Source organism: Lipotes vexillifer, unplaced genomic scaffold (genome assembly GCF_000442215.2).
Source record: "Lipotes vexillifer unplaced genomic scaffold, Lipotes_vexillifer_v1.1 scaffold1261, whole genome shotgun sequence".
NCBI lineage: Eukaryota > Metazoa > Chordata > Mammalia > Artiodactyla > Lipotidae > Lipotes > Lipotes vexillifer.
This window is the reverse complement of record NW_006796548.1, coordinates 763,171-788,575: the sequence shown is the minus strand read 5'-3', so window position 1 is coordinate 788,575 and position 25,405 is coordinate 763,171. Positions and strand designations below refer to the sequence as shown.

The 25,405-nt window shown below is 45.0% G+C and overlaps 2 protein-coding genes across 5 annotated transcripts in view; both read right to left on the bottom strand.

Annotated features, from left to right (window-relative positions):
- TXLNA (taxilin alpha) overlaps positions 1-622 on the bottom strand; it is a 12,730-nt gene extending 12,108 nt beyond the window's left edge. Inside the window, exon 1 of the mRNA XM_007468709.1 lies at positions 398-622. Coding sequence (XP_007468771.1) covers positions 398-622 — 225 coding nt within the window. The remainder of the gene's footprint in view (positions 1-397) is intronic.
- A 6,239-nt stretch (positions 623-6,861) lies between these two features.
- KPNA6 (karyopherin subunit alpha 6) overlaps positions 6,862-25,405 on the bottom strand; it is a 45,944-nt gene continuing 27,400 nt past the window's right edge. The window contains exons 2-14 of one of the 4 annotated variants that reach the window (XM_007468666.1): positions 21,771-21,904; positions 20,890-20,982; positions 20,385-20,484; positions 19,076-19,170; positions 18,162-18,293; positions 16,561-16,649; positions 15,553-15,652; positions 14,873-15,036; positions 14,618-14,696; positions 12,919-13,044; positions 12,473-12,600; positions 11,267-11,445; positions 6,862-9,312 (exon numbers count right to left, since the gene is read on the bottom strand). In XM_007468666.1, the coding sequence (XP_007468728.1) occupies positions 9,125-9,312; positions 11,267-11,445; positions 12,473-12,600; positions 12,919-13,044; positions 14,618-14,696; positions 14,873-15,036; positions 15,553-15,652; positions 16,561-16,649; positions 18,162-18,293; positions 19,076-19,170; positions 20,385-20,484; positions 20,890-20,982; positions 21,771-21,904 (1,607 nt within the window). In that variant the 3' untranslated portion in view covers positions 6,862-9,124. Of the gene's footprint in view, positions 9,313-11,266; positions 11,446-12,472; positions 12,601-12,918; positions 13,045-14,617; positions 14,697-14,872; positions 15,037-15,552; positions 15,653-16,560; positions 16,650-18,161; positions 18,294-19,075; positions 19,171-20,384; positions 20,485-20,874; positions 20,983-21,770; positions 21,930-25,405 lie in introns of those variants that run through there. The other 3 variants (XM_007468664.1, XM_007468663.1, XM_007468665.1) reach the window with 3 other exon arrangements.

Sequence of the window (25,405 nt, the reverse complement as noted above, 5' to 3'; positions counted from 1 at the left end):
AAAAAAAAAAAAAAAGTTCCAGAGGAGACACTGCTTTGGGAAAGCAAGTGTTCTCCTTACTTGCTGCAAGTAATAAATCCTTCCTCCTCTGGTGGGGAAAAAAAAAGTCCCAGAAATGCCTCAAATATAAACAGCAGTAACCCACTGGTGAACGACGTGTTTGTAACCTGGATTTGCTGGTTGGGTGTCTCATTTGACTGCCAACCTGACTTGCTCCTGTCAGAGCCTTCTCTCAAGAGAGTTCTGTCCCTGTGCTTAGAGTGGGAGCCTCTATCAACTCCCCAGCAGCCAGTGGGGACTGCACAGACTCAGCGCTGTCCTCCTCTCATTCTACATTTCCTCCTTGCTGGGTAAACAGTGGCCTTGGCCTCTAACTCCAGAAGCTGGACCGGCACACCACAAACTCCTCCCCCTGCCCGCTGGAAAAGCAGAGCTGGCACACACCCTCAGCCTTCCCTGGAGCCTGGATGGTGGAACCTTCAGCTTCCGTTGCAGGAGCCGACTGGCTGGGCCGCCCCTGGGCTCCCTCGGGTCCAGCTTCCGGTTGCCCCGGGGTGTTTTTTGGGTTGGAAGTGTTGCCTGATTGCTTGGCAGCCCCATTCTTTTTGTCTTGGTTCTTCATTGTGGTTTGCAATGTTAGGTTAGGAGCAGATCCTATAGAAACAAACACACTTGCTATTTTCCAGACTTTAAAATTCTTCGCAGCCTGGATCAGAAATCCCAACACCGGGCGCGCAAAGCTTCTTGAAACAAACCGGCAGGCCTTCCCTGGAGGGAGCCAGCGGTTCTCCCAGTTTCCGGTCCGTCACCGGCGCCTGGTGTGCCCAGTAGCGAGGGAGGAGCGGCCTCCTTTTTCCTGAAGCCACTTCCCGGCACAACACGGCCCCCTCACCACAGACCGCGCGCGGGATACGTTCAGGGCCCGGGACTGACGTGGCGGGACGCCGGATTGATTCCCGGTCCCTCCCCGCCCCCCACGCCCCACGTGCCGCTCCCCCCAAAACCCGCGCGCAGCCACCCACGCCTCGCGCGCCCTCCAGCCGCGCGCGCATGCGCACAGGCCTCAACCCTGCCCCCCGGCCCGAGTCCTAGCACGGAATCCGCGCGATTCCTCGCACCGGCCAGAAACGTCTGGGACCACAGACCCTCTGCTCGCTTTGTACCCCTGGCCGACGCTGTACGCACCTCACCGCCGACGCCCTGACGGCTTCGCCCGCTCTGCCCTCGTACCGGAAACCCTGGATAACTGCTGCCGGCAGAGCCTCCTGCTAGCGCCGCAGCCAATCAATAGCCGGCGCTCGCGCGAGGCTTGCTGGGAAAGATGAAGCAAAGGCGGCCTCCGAGGCGGGTGAGTTGGGAAGGCAGGGGAGGGAAAGGACTACGCTTCCCTCCATGCACCGGGGCTGACCCCAACTCCCAAGATGCAATAGGGTTTTAGTCCTCGGAGCCGCAGACCCAGGAGGTCCGAAAGGAGCCAGTCATTCTCCACAAATACTCACGTTAGCCTCGTTTCTGTCTCGAAGGAGCTATAATTCAGCTCCCAGAGCCTTGCGCCTGGCTGCTTTTTCCGGTACGCCTCCACCACCCCTTCCCTCCTGCTGTGAACATCTATGACTATCTAGGAACCCTGAGGACGAGGGAGAGAATACACTGGGCTGGGCATCAGACCTGTATTCCAGTCCCAACTTCACTAATTTTCTACGTGACGGTATTCTTTTCCCTCCCAGGGCTTCAATTTCCGTATGCAAATAGAAGGTTTTAATAGTAGTTTTTCTTTCTTTTTTTTTTTTCTTTTTTTTTTGCGGTACGCGGGCCCCTCACTGCTGCGGCCTCTCCCGTTGTGGAGCACAGGCTCTGGACGCGCAGGCTCAGCGGCCATGGCTCACGGGCCCAGCCGCTCCACGGCACGCGGGATCTTCCCGGACCGGGGCACGAACCCGCGTCCCCTGCATCGGCAGGCGGACTCTCAACCACTGCACCACCAGGGAAGCCCTAATAGTAGTTTTTTGAACAATATCTTTCCCGGTTCCTCGTAAATACTGTACTATTTGTTATTGCCAATTTACAGCTGTGGACTGTAAGACAAAGGTTAGGTAAGTTGTCCAAGGTCCCATCGCTATTGACTGATTAGAGCAGATTCAAAGCTAGGAAGTCTGGCATCCATCTTAACTACTGGACTACCCTGTCTCTTACTCAGAAGAAACCACCACCATAGGCTTTCCTTGAGGATGAATCAAAATAACTAGGGAAAGTAATTTATTTTTCCATCTTCATTACCCGCTTGAGCCCCTCTTTGGAAGGTGCTGAGGGGGCCCTGCAAGGGGGACTTTGGCCTCAGCAGATTCCTGAGCCTTTTCTGACTGGCCCACCCTCTACAAAGTCCCAATTGCACTGGGGCTAAAGGGAAAAAAAAAGCCAAGCTTTTCTCCAAGTGTAAGATCACAATTCTGTTTGTCTATAGATAATGGAATAAAACCCAGCAACCCATGTGCCTGGAATTTAATGCCTAAATGGTTTGTTTGGCTTCTGTTTCCAGCCAATCCTGCCCAATCCCTCTGCCTTTTTTGTTACATCTCTACTTTTACTATCTCCAGGATTTCCCAGGTTTTTGCAGGTGCTTTTCTACCTTCCAAAATGCCCCTCTTGGTGAAACAAAATCTTTTGAGGCCCACTGAGCTCAAAGTTCACTTCAGAACCTTTTCAGTACTCTGCACTCTGTCCTAGCTCCTTGGGTCTAGACAGAGTTCTATTACAGCATTAGTGATGAGGTGTTGAAATTATTTACTTACAACTCACTGAATGTTCAAGAACTGTTGGCTAAATACTCTAGTCCTAAAGCCTAGCAACAGTCTGGGGGCTGAGAAGGCAGAGAATGTTTTAAATTGTTTTGCAAATTGGGCATCTTTTTAGGGCTCTTAAGATGTTAAATATTTCCCCTAGTTGAAGAGACTTCAGCGCAGTGCTCTTTCCCACCCCTTAGGCAGTGTCTACCAGGTAACACTGAGAGGCAATATTGGTATAACAGTATAAAGGTGGAACTCAAGCTCAGAAAGCGTTGGAACTCAAGTCTCTCAAAACCAAGGCCCTCATTATTTCCAGAAAAGCATGTGGGAAATCTCTTGAGGAGGTAACATATGAATCAGGCCTTGATGGATTTCCATAGGAAGAGGGTGTTCTAGGCAGAGATAAAGAACATAATTTAACAAGGTACACATGGGGTGAGAGGTGGAGTGGTGCACCAGGAAGGGTCAATGGTGGTCTCCAGGGGCCAGCTGGGTAATGAGAAGGACAGGCAAGGAATAAGAAAATTTGATAGAAACATGGGTTAAAAAGTTACTTTCTTCTTTGCTGTAAGAGAAAATGGCAACATTAGCGCCTGCCAGAGTCAGGGAGCCCTCTGGGAGTGGTGGTTGGGAATGGTGGTGATGGTGACCGGTCATAGAGCTCTTGCAGATTGTTTTCATGCAGAAACTCAGGCCCAGGAGTGCCAGATATTTTTTAAATATAGACACATCTTTTAATATTGGCAACGAATTAAAACTTAAAACGTATTCTGTCGGCCAACCAAAACCCTCCTTTTTGGGTTGTATCAACTTTTTGGCTGCTAGTCTGTAATCGCAGCTTTAGGAATTGATCTAAACCAAAGTGAGGAGTTGGTGAACTACTTCGGGCTCAAAGGGCTGTGGAGTGGTGATGAAATGTGAAAATCTTACAGAAACTCTAGAAAATGCAAATTAAACCACAGTGAGAGACAGCTTCCATCAGTGGTTGCTGGGGGTTAGGCAGAAAGGAGGGATTCCCAAGGGGCATGTGGAAACTTCTAGAGGTGATGGACATGTTCACTCTCTTGACTGTGGTAATGATTTCATGGATGCAAATATGTCAACACTTAGCAAGTTGTTCATTTTAAATATGTGCCATTTACTGTACGTCAATTATATTTCAATAAAGCTGATTTCAAAAATTCTTTATAGCAGAAGCAGGCTGTAACAATTCTTAATTCCACTGTTAGGTCAAAAGTTTAAGCACCCTCACTTCATTGACTTCCAAAAAATCCAGTCAAGATCACTCCAAAGAACACGATTTAGAACTTTGCAACAGGTTTTTATTTTTGCTTTATATCTATTACAGTGTTTGAAACCTAAAGAAATACATTTTCTCTTCAAATTTGGATGTGTATATAAATATCATTTGTCTGGACTCAGCACACTCAATGCCATGGTTTCTTGGCCTGTATCTGCTCTGAAATCATCAAGCTTTGTCTCTACCCAGGGGCCCTGAGAACATGGAAAACAATAGCCAGAGTTTATAGTTCTTAAAAGCAAATAAATTTGGAAAGAAAAACTAGTAAGGGAAAAGGTTTGATTCACCTTCCTAGGGTCTATAGCTGGGAACCCAAGCTGTTTTTGAGGGACATCTGGTCTGTCTTGGGTAACTGGGACCTCATACCCCCTTTGCTTCTTTAGTGGTTCAATCAAAAGCAATTCCCACAAATCTGGCTAAAAGACCCAATACCCAACTCCAGGGCCTGAGGATTGTCGCCATGGCAGAGTTTTCTCTTCTCAAACCCAGAGGCCGAACATCTGACCTACACAGGGGAGCAGGGCTAGAGTTTAGCGGAGGGGTTCAGGAATGTGCTAATGTGGACATCAGCGGTCAGGCTGGCCCAGAAGTAGTGAGGTGCGCCCAAATGCACTGAAGACCTTTATGACACACTACACAAACCTTTCTCCTGGGATGTTCTGGGCCCCAAATTTAATGGTGCCTCTTCTAATTCACAGCCAGGTTTGATTCTGCATGTAGCCCAGGCCTGATGCAAAATGCCCTCTCAGAGGAAAACAGCTTTAATTAACAGACTTACTTGTTTTGTACTGACCTCAAAATTCTTCCCTTACCATGGTCTTCATCTGGGGGTGGGTCTAGGGACCAGCCAATGGGATGACTGAATCCTTTATGAAGGCCTTGGCCAAAGAGCAGCTATTGCCTACCACATGGATCCCCGCAGGGCCAAATTCTCAGCTTGTTGGCTTAACAAAAAAAATACAAAAGTTAAGACAGAAAAAACACTGGACAAGATTGGTCTAAAATGTGCAATCCTAAAACGGCTATGGAAAAAACCTACTCTGAGCAATTTCTCAGTCTCACATGCACTTATTTCTAGGATAGTCCTACCCGGAAGATGTTGCTACTGGTTGTGAGGCTTTCCTATGGTTCAGTGCACTGAGCCTTGCACCCTTCCCCAGCCTGCCAGGGAGGCAGACAGGCACACACAATCCTGAGGTCCCCAGCCAGCCTCTTCTCCCTATGGGTCCCAGTAGTGCCTGCAAGGACCTGGAGAATCTGGCTCCTTGCCTTCAATTGAGAATCCAGAAGCCAAGCCCACAAGATGAATCTACTGAGGAATATTCAAGATGATGGATACCAAGCTGAGCAAGTCTTGGGGAGAAGAGACATGGCCTGAACAAATAAGTGGAGGCCTTCAAAGAAGGGCATGTGGGAGGCGGAGGGAAGTACTGCTAGGCGCTCATCTCCTTCCCTCCATCTTGCTGGAAACGGGTAATTGCACAGTGTAGGGGGAGGGCAGGCAGACATGAGAAAATCGAAATCTAGTTCATCCTGCTAGAGTTTTCATATTAAACTGGTTTGGCTTAAGAGAAAATGAAGGTCAGTGCCTGAGAGCCTTCTTTCGCTCTTCCTTAAGTGTGGTAGCAGCTATAATCTGTGCAGTTCAGCTCTAAATAGGGCTCTTGGAAAGAGGCTTCCAGGGAAAATAAAACAGGAGTAGATCTAAAGGTTCTAGGTAAGGAGGAACACAAAGGGTCCCTGAAAGCTGAAGTCATCAACACCTGTTACTTGGAAGAGTCTTTTGTACCCACTGCCTCAAGTAACTAGGCTGGCCAGGTGAGGGTGGAACCTATGTGGTTCTAACAGAAGGTTGTAGCCAATACCATGGCCAGTCAGCCAGCGGGGATAGCTCAGAACTGAAGGCAGTCTTCTAAGACCAGAGAGCCTGTTAATACTAGAGAAGATGACATGGGGGTGGGATGCCCAGAAGGGCTGGCAATAAATAATAGCTGGCACTGTTCAAAACAGTATTTGAACGCTTTAGCTAAGAAAAAGGCTCCTTGTCCCCTTAATCCACACCTAAGTATCTCCAACCCACCAGAGAGCTTAAAATGGACATAGCTATGTGCCAAAGTATTAAGATTCCAAACACAAGTCTTCTCAGGCTACTCCCTACAGCAGGTTGGGGAGCCCCTCCATCCCTGTAACATCCATTCAGAAATCTGTCAGAAAGCTCTGACTTCACCTAGGCCAGGGTCTGGAGTCCAGATGGGGACTGCCCACGAAGAGTGGCTGTCAAGCCTGGGCTAAAAAGAAATATTTTGCTTCCCAAGATGGCCAAAGGAGAGGAGGAGACACAAAAGATGATGTTACTGCCTCTGTGGGCTGGAAGAACTTCACCTGTTGACTGAAAAGGGGGTCAGAGGAATACAGTGGGAAAGCACGGTCTGAGGAAGACACTAACAAAGGAAAGCTCCTAGAGGCCATGTTTATCTGAAGAGAAATTTGTCCTCGTGCCCTGGGAGACTTCAGCCTTTGGAGTCCTTGTAGAAAACAGGCTTCGAGTAGTAACCCATGATCAACAGAGTCTTCTCTTTGGTGCATGGCCCAGATCTGAAGCAAAAGTAGATTTGGGAGGAACAGCTGGGGAAGGCAGGACGTGTATGTCTCACAATAAGAATTTGGTCCCAATGTCAGGGACTTAATTATTGCTAGAGATGTACAAAGTAGATCTTACTAAAATAAAATGCTCTGCCCTTTGGACAAGGACAAGGGGTGGGGGGTGGCTCTCTTTTGAACTGTAGGAAAATGGTTTTGTAATAGAGTCGGCAGGCCAAGTGAAGAGGGTCCTGCGCCTTGCCTACCTGGGAGAGTGGGGTTGGTAGTTATCATGCCCAACCTGCAGAGCAGCATCTGACTCACTTAGGCGGTACAGCACTGGTGTCACTTTTCAGTGACAGCCACCAGCCACAACCACTTTTCTCAGAAAATGCCTCTGGAGTTGGATCTCAACACTGGAAAGAGAGGGCAAATTCAAGACCAGTGGCCAAAAACAACTGAATGTTTTATCTGTAAGCAGAGTGGCATGGATTTCACCTGAGCCAGAGGGGGATGTGTAGCAATGGGAGCAAGAATGGCATTGTTCCTGGGGAAGGGAAAATACAGTTTGGAGCAGGGCACCTCTGCCCGACCTCTGTGGGGAAGCAGGGACAGGGCAGATTGTGCCTTCAGCTCCACCACTGGCCTACACTTAGCCAACAACTTCCTCCACCCCACCCCCAACACCTGGGCTTTACTATCACATGTAATCCATTGAAGCACACAGGCAAGCCACTGAGGCACTGCAGCAGCTCTACTCAAAGGGGACAGAAAAGGCATTAGGATTGTATTTGTCACAGGAAGGGTAAAATCCAAACCATGTACAAGGATCCCAATCAGGGAAGACATCAATCACTCTCAAAAAAAGTCCTGAGGCTGCTAAATTTCTCGGATAGGAGACACGGCAGCCATCTGTGATAACTTATGTGGACAAAGGTGTTTGAGACTGAATCTGAGGAGGCAGACTGCTTTCTGGGTTTCCTGATGTAAGCAGGATGCTCAGTGGTAAGGACTAGAGTGGTAGACTTCACCAGGCCCTGGGGCCATCCTTGCTCCCTCCATTCAGGTACTAGGACAATCAGACCAGGCTGCCCTGCTGTATAAAGGTTCCAGAGCTAAGGGGTGGTCCCTGGTGGTGGCCCGGAACCCAAGCAGAGAGGAGAAGGATCAAGGTCAGGCTTCCTGAGCAAAAGAGCTTCCACATCTCTTTTTGGTCTTCCTCACAGTATCCTACTTACAGAAATTACAGAGACAGTTCTTCCTCTTGAGACCAATTAAGGTTGACCTACGTAATATATAGAATATAAAAAAATACAGAACTTTTTGACATTCTCTCCTCTGGAAGTAAAATATACATGATCCAACTACAGAAGAGGAAGAAGAAGAAAGGCCAAAGGCAGGGATCCACTGGCTATCCCAATACATGACACTCTCACTCCAACCTCCTCTGCAATTTATGGGTCACCAGAGCAAGGACTTTCTCCTCAGGAGAAAGGAAGGACCAGGCCCTCTGTCACGTGCTTAGGAGAAAATACAGCTACCTCAGAGGTTCATCTCAACTCTGAGGGGAATTTTCAAGTAAACAAATGAAGTTGGGTCGCACCATTGGAAGGTGGGTAGGAAACATGGGATCAGTAGCGACACATGGGAAGCCCCGTCTGAAGGCCCTGTGTTCCTCTCTCCCGACTCCCACTGGTGTACATGCCCCAGGAGAGTGAAGGGGATCTCCCAAACTAAAGAGGTCTGGGCAAGGGGTTAAAGGGAGGGAGGGGCCTTTGTCTCATGGTGACCTCCCCCTCAGCCTCTAGTCCCAGACAATGCTGGCAGCTGGGATTCCTAAAACCAGGAACTCATGGCTCTGGGAAAGAGCAATTGTAATACAAGAAAAATGTGCAAAAGAAAAAAAAATTAAATAACGCAATCCAAGCATACAAGATTAATATTCTGTCCGAGCAAGAACACTTTGTTTTGGATTTCTCCCCTCCCCTCCCCTCCCACCCCCGACCTGTGGAATATTCCATCTGCTCAAGTACCCAAGATAAGAGTTACAGAGATCAGGGCAGAGGACTGGGAAGGATGAAGGAAGATAAAACGGAAGGAAGTCACCACTAAAGAAAAAAAAATAAAAAAGGTGCAAAATTGATTACCTCAGTCCTCCTTTGTCTACCCCTGGGCTCCTGGGTTAAAGACACATGTGCAGCCAAAATCTAGTGTAAGGAAGAAAAACCCAACACGTCCCCTTCTTGTCACAAAACCCAAATGTGAGCCTCAGATGGTTCTGTCTGTCCAGAGGGTGTTCCCTCCAGGGAAGGGGGCGGAGCAGGTCAAGAGCACAGTTTCCAGGGCAGCAGAGGTGTGTGGTGGCTGATGGTGGGGGGGGGCTGGTTTCCCGCCCACCAGAGGTCTGCCTTTCCGCTGGTTGGTGGTGCTTCCCATCCCCTCCCCTCCCCGGAGGCAGACATTATAGCTGGAAGCCCTCCATGGGGGCCTCAGGCTGCTGGAAGATAAACTGCTGTTGCGTTTCATCCACTTGGGGAGCCAGGCTGCTATCATCATCTTCTACGCCAAAGTAGTGCTCAATGAGGTCAAAGGCCTTCTGGTAGATCTCCTGGTTCTCATGGCTCTGGAGAAACTCAATTTTATCCAAGCCTATGGTGGCAAGAAGAAAGGAAGAAGAAGAGTAAACTTTGAGTGCTTTTCTATGGGTCCATGACACAATCTATTTTTTCCTTCCCTGAGTTATGTTAGCATTTATAAACACACGTAATATGATCAGATCTCTCTTTGATCTGAAAGAGGAGAGCTGAGATCTTTACCTAAAATGACATAAAACCAAAGGAAAAAGACCAAAATGTCAGTTATAAACCAGAGAGTCTAGTCCCGATTCTGCTTTTAACCTGGGCAAACCATTACTGTTCTGAATCTCTTGGAGATGAGCGATGAGTCAATCCAGCACTAACAGACCTTGCTAAGGAAACCATAAACAAAACGAAAAGACAACCTGCAAAATGGGAGAAAATATTTGCAACCGATGCGACTGATGAGGGCTTAATTTCCAAAATATACAAACAGCTTGTATAGGTCAATAACAAAAAAACGAACAACCCAATTAAAAAATGGGCAGAAGGGACTTCTCTGGTGGTCCAGTGGGTAAGATTCCGTGCTCCCAATGCAGGGGGCCCGGTTTTGACCCCTGGTCAGAGAACTAGTTCCTGCACGCATGCCACAACTAAGAGTCTGCATGCTGCAACTAAAGATCCCGCATGCTGCAACTAAGACCCGGCGCAGCCAAAAACAAATAAATAAATAAATATTTTTTAAAAAAATGTGTGTTGTAGGTGTACAGAATCTTAAAAAAAAAGGGCAGAAAACTAAATAGACATTTCTCTAAAGAAGACATACAGATGGCCAACAGGCACATGAAAAGATGCTCAACATCACTAATTATTAGAGAAATGCAAATCAAAACTACAATGAGGTATCACCATATACCAGTCAGAATGGCCATCATCAAAAAGTCTACAAGGGAATTCCCTGGTGGTCCAGTGGTTAGGACTCAGTGTTTTCACTACCGGGGCCCTGGTTTCGATCCCTGGTCAGGGAACTAAGATCCTGCAAGCCATGCGGTGCAGCCAAAAAAAATTAAAAAGTCTACAAATCATAAATGCTGGAGAGGGTGTGGAGAAAAGGGAACCCTCCTACGCTGTTGGTAGGAATGTAAACTGGGGCAGCCACTATGGAGGTTTCTTAAAAAACTAAAAATAGAGCTACCATATGATCCAGCGATCCTACTCCTGGGCATATATCTGGAAAAAACTGTAATTCGAAAAGATACATACACCCCAGTGTTCATAGCAGCACTATTTACAATAGCCAAGACACGGAAGCAACTGGAGTATCCATCAACAGATGAATGGATAAAGATGTGGTGCATATATATAATGGAATATTACTCAGCCATAGTAAGAATAAAATAATGCCATTTGCAGCAACATGGATGGACCTAGACATTATCATACTAAGCGAAGTAAGTCAGACAGAGAAAAGACAAGTATCATATGATATCACTTATGTGGAATCTAAAAAATGATACAAATGAACTTATTTACAAAACAAAAAAAGACTCACAGACATAGAAAACAAACTTATGGTTACCAAAGGTGAAAGGGTGGGGAGGGATAAATTAGGAGTTTAGGATTAGCAGATCCAAACTACTATTAACAAAACAGATAAACAACAAGGACCTCCTGTATGGCACAGGGAACTATATTTAATATCTTGTAATAAACTGTAATGGAAAAACAAAAAAAAAGAAAGAAAAGAACTTGCTGCTAGAAACTCAGCTGAAAACATGCCTTCCAGCTCCTGATTCTATTATCACTTCTGGAGCTTTATTTTTGCATCTGTACCATAACCTACTTACTAGGTAGAGCCTATCAGAAACAGAACTCATCTACTGCTCCTCAGAGGAAATGGAACTGGTGGGATAAAACCTTGCATTCAATGATGACCCCATCAAAACACATACCCTTACATATACGTATACTATTTCAGAGTTTCTCTCTACTTATGGCAGACGTGAGGTTGGGGAGAGGGCACCTACCATAGGCTTCCTCGATGAGGCCACAGTAGGGATTAACCCCTGAGCCACTGCGCTTGCCCTCTTGCTCTCCGAGCCGGAGGATGTTCTCCAGTCCATTGAGGGCGACTTGCACAATCTTTGAATCCATCACAGTCAGCAAGTCGCACAGGGGTTTGATGCAGCCCAGGGAGACCAGGTACCTGAGGGGCAGAGACCAGGTAAGTTCTAAATTAAGACAAGGCAAGGGAGGTGCCAGGCAGGTGCTATGGGGTCTCTAGGTCTCCCTCACACACATCGATGCTCTCAGCAATTCACTCTGACTGAGCTTTCATAACCACCCATCCTTTATCTCAAACTCATCACCCTCCCAATGCTACTGGTTTAGTTCATTTCCATGTAGAAGGCTGCCATGGATTCCTCCTCTTTGTCTGTAACGTCTCCTTGCTGCAGTATTACCTACTTTGAACACATCATTTCCCTGCCTAAAATTTCTGTAGTCCCAGCTCTACAGTCATAACAATACAATCTGGCTCCTAAACTTTTCTAGCTTCCCCTCTCATTATTCCCTTCCGAGAATATTACATTCCAGTCAAACAGTAAAGGCCTCCAGGTTTCTGATTTTTGTACCTTTACTTATGCTTTTTCCTGTCCAAAATGCCATTTACAACCCTGTATCCTCAAAAGCTTCACTCAGTGGCTATCCTTTTCTCCTAAGGTTTTATTTATACTGAATATATTCCCCTTCCTAAGCTACAAGCTGAAGGCAAGGCACTTCTCCAATTCCCACCACTCCTACTCAAGTTGATAATGGAAACCAAAATCAAAGAGCATCCTCGCACAAAACAGCTTTCCTATTTGCTTCTCCAAGTATCACTGCCAAAAATGATTTCCCAAAGAAGCTGCTCTGAATGAGCCATAGCATGGTTCTCTTTCATTTGTATGGATAATTGAGAATTACATAGATTTAAATTCTCTTGAGGGTAGAAAGAGGCAGAGGAGAGAGATGTCTGTGTCATAAGTTTCCATTCTCCAGGAGGGAAAAGAGGTACATGGTTTATAGGAATCTACTTCAGATTCCCATGCTACACTCTAGCAGCTTACCAGTTAAACCCTACCGGACAGGGGCAGACCTATCCCAGAAAAGGCAGTTTAGAGGTCACATGTAAACTGTGAGCCAAGAGGTAGAGTACACATATCACTCAAGACAATGGGAAAGGACTGTGATACCTGATTTGTTCAGGGGTTCCTCCTGATGTGGCATTGGTGATGGCCCAGGCTGCCTCTTTCCTTGTACGGAACTCTGCTTTCTGAAGGATTTCAATCAACACAGGGAAGATATTTGCATCTATGACAGCCTGAGAAGAATTGGGGGGTGGAGGGTGGGGTGTGGGGGAGGAAAGAAAGTCACTTCAAGAAGGATAAGCAAATCCAGACCCCAAATCAGCTAAAAGATTAAGACATCTTCCCCTTCCTGAAAGTTCTTTTCACATAGGTAAGACGCTACAGAGGAACCTGGCTTCTGTTACACAGAATCTTTGACTGATAGCATCCATTGACCCCAATTTCAAAAGGGAAATAAATTTTTTCTTCTAGAGGGCCATATCCCACAATGTCTCATGTCCCCAGGCCTTTCTATCTGCTGCCCTCCTCAACTTCCCTCCTGCTTCTTCTACCTGTATCTGAGCCCTGTTGCCAGCAGTGATATTTGAAATGGTCCAACAAGCTTCCTTTCGGATTGACTCCTTGGAGCTGCTCAGCAAGTGGAGGAGGCAAGGGAGGGCTGAACAATTAAGAATGACCTAGAACACCAAAAGCACAGGCAACAAAAGAAAAATTAGATAAACTGGACTTAATCAAAATTTAAAACTTTTGGGTACCAAAAGACACCATCAACATAGTGAATTACACAAATCACAGAATGGGAGAAAGTATATACATATCATATATCTGATAAGGATTAATATCCAGAATATACAAAAAAATTTTTTTAAATGCAGGTGGCCAATAGGCACATGAAAAGATGCCAAACATCACTAATCATTAGGGAAGTGCAAATCAAAACCTCAGTGAGATACAACTTCACGCTTATTAGAATAGTTATCCTTAAAAAATCCAGGCAATGCAAGTGTTGGTAAAGATGTGGAGAAATTGGAACCCGGTACACTGCTGGTGGGAATGTAAAATGGCGCAGCCATTGCACCGTTTTGTGTGCAAAACAGTATGGTGGTTCCTCAAAATCTTAAACATAAAATTACCATATGATCCAATAATTCCACCTCTGGATATACACCCAGAAGAACTGAAAGCAGGGACTCAAACAGATACTTGTATGCCAATACTCAATGCAGCATTATTTATACTAGCCAAAAGGTGGAAGCAACCCAAGTGTCTACCAATAGATGAGTAAATAAACCAAATGTAGCATATGCACACTTGGAATATTATCCAGCCACAGAAAGGAATGAAGGTGTGACATGCTAAAATATGGATGAACCTTGAAAACATTATGCTAAGTGAAATAAGCTGAAACAAAAGGACAAATATATATGGTTTGGCTTATATGAGGTACCTAGAGTAGTCAAACTCCTGAGACAGAAAGTAGTATGGTGGTTACCAAAGGATGAGGGGAGGGGGAAATAGGAAGTTATTATTTAAAGGGTACAGAGTTTCAGTTTGGAATAATGCAAAAGTGGTGGAGATGGATGGCGGTGATTGTTGAATAACAATGTGAATGTACTTAATGCCAGTGAACTATACTTAAAAATCGTAAAAACAGAAAAAGTTATGAATATCTGTACACACAGGCACATGCGTGCACACACAAACACAAAAGAATGACCTAGAAAATGAGTGTGGGCTTGAGTGAGACTGCTCACCTGTAAGAAATTTGTTAAGAATCCCACAGAATTATGCAAACTACAAGACGCAAAGAATACTCAGATCTCTAGCCTTTGAACAGAGAAACACTGTATATACTGTGCTCTCAATGGAAGTGTTACTAACAGGAGAGTAACATGAGACAGGGGATTCTAAAGGTCTAGGAAGTAGGGGTGAGGTTCCATAGCTTTTAGTATTTCAAAGGTACCGTAACTCAAAATCTGTTAACAATTACTTTACAATGTCCCAGGTAGTGAGTCAGGTTATTCCACTTAGTTTTTCTTCAATAGCACCCAATGGATGATGACTTGCTTCCAATTTATAGAAAAAAGTGAAGGCAACCACGTTGCCCCCAAATAATATAGAAAGTGGCAGAGCTGGAATTTTTCACTCAAGCCTATGCTTTCTCTCCTAGATCATGCTGCTTCCTACCAGGACCAAAGGCTGTGGCAGGGAAGGATTCTGTCCATAGACAGCTCTCCTCCTCCTCCTTACCTGGGTCTGGATGTCATCCCCGGTGACGATGTTACCCACAGCTCTCAGAGCAGGAGAAGCCACTTTGTTATCGTTGTGCCTACAGAGGAGGGCGATCTGATCAGTAGAGGGCCAGCACATGGCATTCAACTCGGCTGACCACCAAGGCCAGCAGCACTCATGGCTCCAGACCTTTGGATAGGGCAGCAGACTGCTGACTACAGTTCTGAGCTTGGAGAAGCTTAGGGAATCTGAACCCTTTCTGAGATCACTCACATTAGAAGCTCGACCAATCTCCGGCAGACTCCAGAGTCTATGACTGCCTGGATCTTCTCGTTGGGGCCATCAGACAGATAAGAAAGGGCCCAGCAAGCATCTGCCAGCAAGTCTGAGTCGCTGCTGAAGAGTAGGCGAGACAGCACAGGCAAACAGGGGGAGACCTGTTGGAAGCAGAGAGAGAGGGACTCAGGCGGACACGGTTACATCATCTCTACCACTAACCCTAACATCGCTGAGCCCTCCTCTACTTAGTACGTCTAAGACCTGGAGATTTCTACTACATTAAACCATCAGGGCCCACATTTTCACTTTACCATCCAGGCATATGAAATCACCTACTTCACTGACGACTGCCTTTTTCAGTTTCCCAAGGATGAGACTCTGAGGTTTCCCCAAAGACTTGAAAACTCCCATATCAAAATTCCTCCATATGAAGGAACCTACTTTCACTCAGGAATTGGTAAGAAGCTCTCTTGGGACTTCCCTGGTGGTGCAGTGGATAAGACTCCGTGCTCCCAATGCAGGGGGCCCAGGTTCAATCCCTGGTCAAGGCATTACATCCCACATGCATGCCACAACTAAGGAGCCCACCTGCCGCAACTAAGACCCAGTGCAACCAGATAAATAAATACATAAATATTAAAAAAAAAAAAAAAAAAAAAGAGAAGCTCTCTTACCTTTGCAAACTCTGGGGGTGGGTTCTTGCCTCGGCACAGGTTTGACAGGGCCCAGACTGCATTCCGTGTCATTGTCAGTCGTGTGGACTTGGTAAGTAGCCTGAAGGGGACAGCAAAGCCAGATCCTGAGCAATGATGCTCTTTGCATAGAGCTGTTGCCTATGAACCCCAGGAGCAAATCCAATCAGACCCCTAAGACTCTAGAAGCCTGCTTCTTCCTACCCATAGATTTAAGTTAAGTGAGCCTGTTTGGCCCAGGAGGCCGACCTACATCTTCACAGAGGATTAGGACCAGCTGTGGCTTATTAAGACCATAGCTAATAAGGACAAACAGAGGGCTGGACTGTGAGTAAGCATGCTAAACGTATAAGATAGGACATACTGTGCCCCTAACTGTGGCCACAAGTTCTAAACAAGAGTATTGTTGTCTTTGGAAATAAAAGCTGAACGTTTAGTGTGAGGGCTTTAGCCATGCACTGTGGAATGATTTTCTGTGACAGGCCCAAGAAGGAGTTATAATAGTAGCCTATGAGATTGTGGCCTCTCAAGAAAAGCTCCTTCCTCTGTTTCGGTTTAGATGTAGCTCTATTATAAGGGTACAGAGGAAGGGATGGGAGCATCCAGATGACTCTGCAAGGGGTCTTAGATCTGTGGCTTACAACAGAGCTCTCCAATGTACTAGGCATAAACCCACAGCAAATCAATGCATTCTGTAGAGAAGGTTAGATTCTTCCAGATGGGCTAGTCCTTCCCCTCTCCTCTGGCTCAACAATGAGACAGGTATTACCAACATGAGATTCTACAGTGCTACAAAGTAAGGAAGCACAAGACACAGACCAGTGACACAATCTTCTTACTCTCAAAAGATACTATATTTTACTCTGGCAATGAGAATGCACTTTTATCATTTTTGTATTCACTCATCGTCTTAAGGTAAACTGCTCCCCAAACATCTGCCACATGGCTGCCGGAAAGATACCCCAGGTGCAGATGATAATAATTACTCACGTTAGCAAAGGATTAAGGATGGAACAGTTCAAGACGTAATCTCGGCAGACGGAGCTGTCTCCAGCTATGTTTCCCAGTGCCCAGACTGCCTAAAAAAGGGATGATGGAACTGTCACCCACAGAGCCTAGTGGCTTCTGTGAGTACTTTATACTCACAACTACAGAGTGACACCCACTAGTAACCAGAACAAACATCCCATCAAGACCTTAAACACACTAAATAAGCTCAGGTACTCTCCTTGTTAAAATTGAGCACTTGCTCTATTTTAACTGAGAGTTCCTGGTTCATTGGGGGAAGCAGGCTGACTCTGTACTGCAGTCAGAGAAACCAGATCAAGACTTCCTTATCCCCACCCCCCAGAAGAGGAGAAAATGATGGGAAAGTTGCATTCTTGTAGCCTCATAGGACCAACCCTATATGTAGTAATATAGGAAAAAACCCTAGTACCACTCTCCACTTCTATCCAACCAGTGCAAGAAATGGAAGTTGGGTTTTTATGATCTGTAGGTGCTGAGAAATGGGTATTGTGGTGTCTTTTTTCCAGCACCACCTCTGATGCCCAATGTGTGGAGTTTTTTCTACACCAACAACCAATTCTCTGATACCAACTGTGTCAATTCAGTTAAATTCTGACACTAACTCGGAGTTAGGGCAGATCCCACAGGCTAGGGGCTCAGTCCCACAAGACTGCCCTCAATTTAGATACTAGCTGCAATTCCCAGGTGCTACCCATACTTCTCACCAACTGGCTATAAATTCAGGAGTTCCACAATCTCCTCCTCAGGTTCAATAATTCACTAGAATGATTCACAGAACTCAGGAAAACACTTTACTTACGTTTACCAGTTCACTGTAATAGATACAACTCAGGAAGAGCGAAATGGAAGAGATGCACAGGCCAAGGTATGGGTTGAGGAGTGGGATTGCACAGAACTTCCAAGCCCTCTCCAGGCACGTCACCTTCCCAGCACACTGAGTGTTCACCAACCCAGAAGCTCTCTGAATCTCAATGTTCAAGCCTTTTTATAACCCAATCTCTAGCTCCTCTAACCTCCCTGGGGAGGGTGGGGTGGAGGGGTGGGAAGAGTGGGGGTGGGGTGGGGCTGAGAGTCCCTATCCTCTAATCCTAAATTTGGTCTTTCTGATGACTAGACCTCCCTTCCTGAAGCTATCTAGGGCCCCACCCGGAGTCACTGCATTAGCACCGACTCAGGTGTGTCCCAAAGGGGCTCTTTAGGAATAACAAAAGACACTTCTATCACTAAGAAAATCCCAATGTTTTTAGGAGCTCTTTGCTCTTAACCTCTTAAGTGGGGATAAAGACAAAATATACTTTTTATTATACCACTAGTACCATCAAGAATTAAGTCAGGGCTTCCCTGGTGGCGCAGTGGTTGAGAGTCCGCCTGCCGATGCAGGGGACACAGGTTCGTGCCCTGGTCCGGGAGGATCCCACATGCCGCGGAGCGGCTGGGCCTGTGAGCCATGGCCGCTGGGCCTGCGTGTCCGGAGCCTGTGCTCCGCAACGGGAGAGGCCACAACAGTGAGAGGCCCGTGTACCGCAAAAAACAAAAAGAATTAAGTCAAATTTGGGCATTACCTGTTCCTGTACATCCTCAAAGTCCGAGTTAAGCAGCTCTATAAAAATGGGGACAGCCCCTGCTTCAATGACAATTTTGGTCTGCTGAGAGGTTCCAGAGGCAATGTTCGTTAGAGCCCAGGCAGCTTCAAACTGAAAGTGAGATTAAAGCCATGAGTGAGACGTCATTCCAGATGAGAAGCCGTGCCTACTAGCTGGCTCAGCAATAAGCCTCCTGCCCCTGACTTAAAAACAAAAACAAAAAACCACACAAGCCTTTCCCTCTCCATCTTTAAATGATAGGAAGAGGTACCGGCAGTGATATAACATAATGGGAAGACAGAATTGGGCTTCCATGGTCCCAAGTCTAGTCCTGAACTACCACAGCACCCATGAGTCCTTTGGCAAGTCACGTTTTTATTTCCTGAGCTTCACTTTATTCATCTCTGAAACCAGGATAAGAGTGAGACGGGTCTCTAAAAGTCCCTTTCAGCCAAGTTTCTAATAAGTTCCAATGGATTGACTCATTACTCATTTGTGAGAAGAGAGACCCAGAGAAGCTAAATGGTTCACCTCAGGGTTAGGAGTGGACTAGAACCTCTAGGGTTGGGCAGAAAGTTTGTTCAGGTTTTTCTGTAACATCTTACGGAAAAACCCGAATGAACTTTTTGGCTAACCCAATATATTTATAATTTATAATATAACCTCTGAACAATCAGTCTGTCATATTCTGGTATCCTTCCTTTCAGATTGTTTTAGGGAAGAGTTTGTGGGTCTCTTATTTGATTGAGGTCAAGACCTCTGAGGTAACAGCATCTCTTAAATGTTCCCTCAATATCTTGTCTATATCCTAAGAGATGTGTCTGTAGAAACATGCCACTACAATTTCTTGGCAAAAGGGCTTTCAACTGGTAACTCGCCACCCCAGGCCTCACCTGTAATGTACAATTCTCATTCCTCTTCAGAAACTCCACAAACCGATCCACCACTCCTGGAGTATTGATAACTTCATCTATTGGAGGACTAGGCTCTGGAAGAGGGAGAGGAAAAGTCAGGAGAGGCTTTGGCTAATGCTTTCATGGGGGTAAGTCCACCATCCTTCCTAGATACTCCTGACCATCCTTCTAAACATTCCCAAACTCCCTTTTGGTGAGGTAGTTTGAACAATAGCTGGTCATGGGGCTTCCCTGGTGGTGCAGTGGTTGAGAATCCGCCTGCCAATGCAGGGGACGCGGGTTCGATCCCTGGTCCAGGAAGATCCCACATGCCGTGGAGCAACTAAGCCCATGTGCCACAACTACTGAGCCCACGTGCCGCAACTACTGAAGCCTGTGCACCTAGAGCCTGTGCTCCACAACGAGAGAAGCCACCGCAATGAGAAGCCTGCACACTGCAATGAAGAGTAGCCCCCGCTCACCGCAACTAGAGAAAGCCCGCATGCAACAACGAAGACCCAACACAGCCAAAAATAAATTAATAAATAAACTTATATATATATATATAAACAATAGCTGGTCATTTTTGAACTGTATAAAATAGCTGAGATGCCAAAGAGTAAAGCCAATCCTAATTTAAATATGTTCACCTTTGGCTTCCTAAACCTAAGCAAGTAACTAACCTTACTTACCTAAGCAAGTAAAGAATTAAGGGAGAGAAGACCAAGGGAGGAGCAACCCTAGTCTAAATGCTTCCCTTCCAAGACCAGCATTCTTTTCTTGGGAGGAAGAAAAGTCAGGGAATATTTTTCCCATCATACATCAAATTTTTACTGAGCACAAACTATGTGCCAGACATGGTTCTGGGTACCGAGGATACAGTAGTGAACAAAACCAAAAGTCTATGCCCTCGTAGAGCTTATATCCTCGTGATGAGAAATAATCCTGTTATGTTAGAAGGCAGTAAGTGTAATAGGAAAAAAAAAGAATAGGTAGGGCAGGGTAAGGAGACTGAAAATGCTGCAGGGGTCGGGGGAGCTGCAATTTCTGATAGCGTGTCAGGGTAGGCTTTACTGAGAAAGTAGGATCTGATCATAGAAATGTAGCAACTGTCACACAGTTATCTGCAAGTAAAGGATATCAGGCAGGGGAAATAGTGCAAAGGTAAGAATGTGCCTGGCTTGTCCAAGGACACCAAAGCCAGTAAGGCTACAGCAGAATGAGTGAAAGGGAATAGTTGATGAGGTCAGTGAGAAGAAACAGACGCTAAAGCCATGCAGGGCCCCCTGCGGAAGACTAGGCTTTGTACCTTTGGAGAGCAGTTTCCGGAATTTCTGTGTGGTTGCTAACTGCAGGTCAGAATCGTCAGAAAAGAGCATCTCCACCATCTCTCTTGTGATCACGCTCTCCTAGAACATAAAACAGGTTCACGACTTTGCAAACCAATACTAGAGCCAGATATGAGCCCATAATCCTGTTTGGAATCCTGCTTTCTAAAGACTTGAGGGCAAGAGGAAGGGGTAACAGCAGGCTCAGAAGGTGTTTAATCCACAGCTGCTTCAAGTTGCAACATTTGGAAGTGATTCTTAACCTCTGAGGCAATTGATAGCTTCCCTTAAATGTTTCCTCTGGTGTTTCCATCAGAGATGAATCCTTACTGACTCCTTAAGTTGACCAGCTACAAAACGGCCCATGGAATAAAGAGCTTAGCATGGTTGTTGGTAAAGCTAACTAGATGACGTGAACTGACCAATTTCTGTTGTGTAGAAGCAGGTACTTCCCAAGCTTGCCTGGGAAGCTTGCAAGGGTCTTACCCCAGTGGTAGAGCTCACATAGGAGTCCATGAGGAGACTATCGAACATGGCGGCTTCTTCATTAATCAGCTCCACATTTCTCCGCTTAAAAAGCTGAAAATAAAGAGAAGAGACGACGGTAAGACTTCTAACCGAAACAAAGAAAACAAAGTATGACCCAATGTTAAATTATGGCATAACTGTCAAGGAATGCTACTGTATGAGAAAATGCCAAGCTTAATATACTGATATGGAAAGATATTCAAAGACTTTACTTTCTATGTTATAGACTGTTTACATTTTTATAAGCAAAAAGAATCTTTTAAAATTCCTGTGCCCTTTGTATAAAAGGTGATGCATATAAAAGGCTGTGAAGGAAAGAAATAATGGTAAAGCAAAAGGGTGGGCAAAAGCAGGTTAGCATCTAGACCTGGGCAAGGAACCAATTTGGTGGTGGCGTGTGGTACATGGTGCGTGGCAGAGTGTAGACAATGAGGCATTAATACAATCTCAGTTCTAGGGAGACTTACAAAGAATGGACTCAAGAAAGAGAAGTAAGGCAGCCCAGATGGCTGACAAAATTCTTAAAGGGCCAGGCTTGGGGCTGGGCCTTGACGGCCAGATCTAACAGTGACTACTGGGTAAAAACAAGGGGTTAGCACTAGAATGTTATATTGAAGATATAAATGATGTCCAAGTTGTTCTAAATTATGGAAGAGGAATAAGGGACAGTTCTTTCTCAAAGCTTCCAAAATTTCTTTACAACAAAGGAAGCTGGATGAGCGGCCCACAGAGATAAGCTACTTTCCCAAGAGGAAAGTGAGAGTGCAAGGTGGAGGTCAACCACGGTGGCTGGCCTGCCTCCCTGAAGAGCACGTTTGAGAATACTTGGGCTAACCCACTTGTTGCTCCCGTTTCTGCTTCCGGAGCTGAATGCCCTCCTCTTCTCTTCTTCGCCTCATTTCCTCAGGGTTTAGGGCATTGTTCTTATAGCTCTTCATTCGATAATTGTCTTTCCCTGGGCTTGCCATGGTCTCTGGAAGAAGGGGAGATACAAACATGTTGGCAAAGGCTCTTAGGAGGACAGCATTTCCTTCTCACTGGCTTTTTTCCCTACCCACCCTCCCCTTCTCAGGGGGGCTCGCAGGTTCCCAAGGACGCCTAATAATCTTGGTAACTGCACCTGACATCTCTAGTACCACCCACACACAAACAACACAGTCTCCTTTAATCATAACAAACTTATTAAGTAAGTGCTATCATAGCAATTGATATATAAGCAGAGGAGTTAAAAGGTGTAGGCCCTGGAGGCAGATTGTGTGGGTTCAAATACCGGCTCTTCTACCTGTTAGCTGTGCAACTTTCAACATGTTGCTTTAACCTCTATGCCTCAGGAGCTCATCTTTAAAACAGGGATATAATAATTCCTATTTCATAGAGCTGTTAGAAGGATTATATAGCTTAATACATGAGCACGGAGTTGTTAGAAGGATTATATAGCTTAATACATGCAAAGTACTATTTAGAACAACAGGCATATGGTAAATGCTCACAAGCTATGATCACTTCTATGACAAGACAGAAAAGTTATATGACTTGCCCAATAAACTCAAATATATTTAACCTACCCAGGTGATATACGTTATTGTGTACCCAATTCAATGGAATACCATGTATTTTTTTTTAATGACTCATGTGGCCACCCATCTATATTTTAAAGAAATTTAAAATTTTATTCTGTAATATTTGCTACATACAAAAAGATGAAACATAATGTAAAGTTACCAAGCAAAATAATACAATGAGCGTCTGTCAACTCACCACTAAACCTAAGAACTAGATTATTAATATGCCTGAATCTAGTAGTAGGGTCTTCCCCTATCCCAGGCCCCTCCATCCCCACTCCAACTCCAGCCAAAAGAAAACGGCTATGATGAATTGTCATTATCTTTGCTTTTGTTTTTATTAATCACATATATGTTTACCCCTAAATATTGTATCATACTACGTTTAGTCTACTGAGAATTGTCGCCCCTCCACTGGGTTTTTGTTTTTTTCTTTTTGCAGTACGCGGGCCTCTCACTGCTGTGGCCTCTCCCGTTGCGGAGCACAGGCTCCGGACGCGCAGGCTCAGCGGCCATGGCTCACATGCCTAGCCGCTCCGTGGCATGTGGGGTCTTCCCAGACCAGGGCACGAACCCATGTCCCCTGCATCGGCAGGCAGATTCTCAACCACTGCGCCACCAGGGAAGCCCCCTCCACTGGGTTTTTAAGATTCACCCATGTTTTTGCATGGAGCTGTATTTCTTTAATTTTTCCTATGTCATATTATTTTACTGTATAAACACATCATAATTTATTTGCATTTCCCTGATGATTAGTGATGTTGAGCATCTTTTTCATCAACCTGTTGGCCATTTATACATCTGCTTTGTAAAAGTGTCTATTCAGATTCTTTGCCCGTTTTTAATTGCATTATTTGTGTTTTTTTGCTATCGAATTGTGTGAGTTCCTTATATATTTTGGATATTAATCCCTTATCAGATATATGGTTAGCAAATATTTTCTCCCATAGGCTGCCTTTTCACTTTGTCGACCATTTCTTTTGCTGTACAGAAGCTTTTAAGTTTTCTAGTTCAAGTTTTCTCGTTTATGTGATGCTACTTATTTATTTTTGCTTTTGTTGTTTGTGCTTTTGGTGTCATATCCAAAAAAATCATTGCCAAGACCAAGGTCTTTTTTCCTGTGTTTTCTTCTAGGAGTTTTAACAGTTTCAGGTTTTACAATTAAGTCTTTAATCTATTTTGAGTTGGCAAATAACATCTTAGTCTTCACTTCCCAGACCCTCTGAAATAGTCTGCAGATCATACTTTGAGAACCCCTGCTCTAAGGAATGAATTGCTGGGTTTAGGCAAGTAAATGTTAAACTTCACCAGATAGTACCACGTTGCCTTCCAATGTGATGCCAATTCACACTAGCTCAGCAATACGTACCAGGTTCCCACTGATGTATATCCTATCACTCAGAATTATCACTTTTGCCAATCTAATGAGTATAAGGTACTTCACTGGGATAATGATTTGCATTACTAATAGGGTTAGATTTTATGTTTATTAGCCATGTTTCCCTTTCTGTGAAAAATGTCTGTTTATGGTACTTCGAATATTTTTCTATTGAACTACTTGTCTTTTTCTTATTGATTTATAGTTCTTTAGATATTCTAGTTATTAACCATTTGTTAGTTATTTGTATTACAAATATCTTTTAGGAGTTTGTATCTTTTCATTTTTTGCAATTTTCACTTTATGGAGTTCTTTAACAAGTTCTTAATTATAATGTAGCTAAATTTTTCTTAAATACTTAGCTTTTTCTGTGTGTCTTGTTAATAAATCCTTTCACGCTCCCGAGGTCAGAAAGATACCCTCTCATGTCTTCTGAAAGTTTTAAATCTTGCCCTTTACATGCCAGTGTTTCATATACATTAAATTTGATTATTTGTGTATAAGCTTCAGGAAGTTAACACAAAGTCTGAACATTGATGACTTAGGTACACAGGTTAGGAAAAAAAAAAGAAAGGAGAGAGAAATCATACAGCAGAGAGAATCAACAAGGCAAAACTTGGAACTTTCAAAAGATGAAAAATAGTCAAGTCTCTGGTGAGATTTCTCAAGAACAAAAGAGGACACAAATAATGTTAGGTAACTAAAGAGACTGAAAAGCGAATATGAACAACTTTATGCTAGCTAACATGTTTGAAAAGACAAATTCCTAGAATAATATAACTTGCCAAAAGTGACTCAAACAGAATGTGACTAGCCTTATAACTATTAAATATACTGAATCAGCACTAAAGAATATTCCCACAAAGAAAATGCCAGGTTTAAATGGTTTTACAAATGAGGTTTTTAAATAAATAAATAAATAAACTTATTTATTTTTGGCTGCATTGGGTCTTCATTGCTGTGTGCGGGCTTTCTCTAGTTGCAGCGAGCGGGGGCTACTCTTCATTGCGGTGTGCGGGCTTCTCATTGCAGTGGCTTCTCTTGTTGCGCAGCACGGGCTCTAGGTGCGTGGGCTTTAGTAGTTGTGGCTCGCAGGCTCTAGAGCTCAGGCTCAGTAGTTATGGCACATGGGCTTAGGTGCTCCGTGGCATGTGGGATCTTCCCGGACCAGGAACCAGGGCTCAAACCTGTGTCCCCTGCACTGGCAGGCAGATTCTTTTTTAAAAAATTAATTGATTAATTAATTAATCAATTAATTTTTGGCAGTGTTGGGTCTTCGTTGCTGCACACAGGCTTTCCCTAGTTGTGGTGAATGGAGGCTATTCTTTGTTGCGGTGTGCGGGCTTCTCAATGCGGTGGCTTCTCCTGTTGCGGAGCACGGGCTCTAGGTGTGCAGGCTTAAGTAGTTGTAGCACGTGGGCTCAGTTACTCCGTGGCATGTGGGATCTTCCTGGACCAGGGATGGAACCCGTGTCCCCTGCATTGGCAGGCAGATTCTCAACCACTGTGCCGCCAGGAAGCCCCCCGGGCTCTC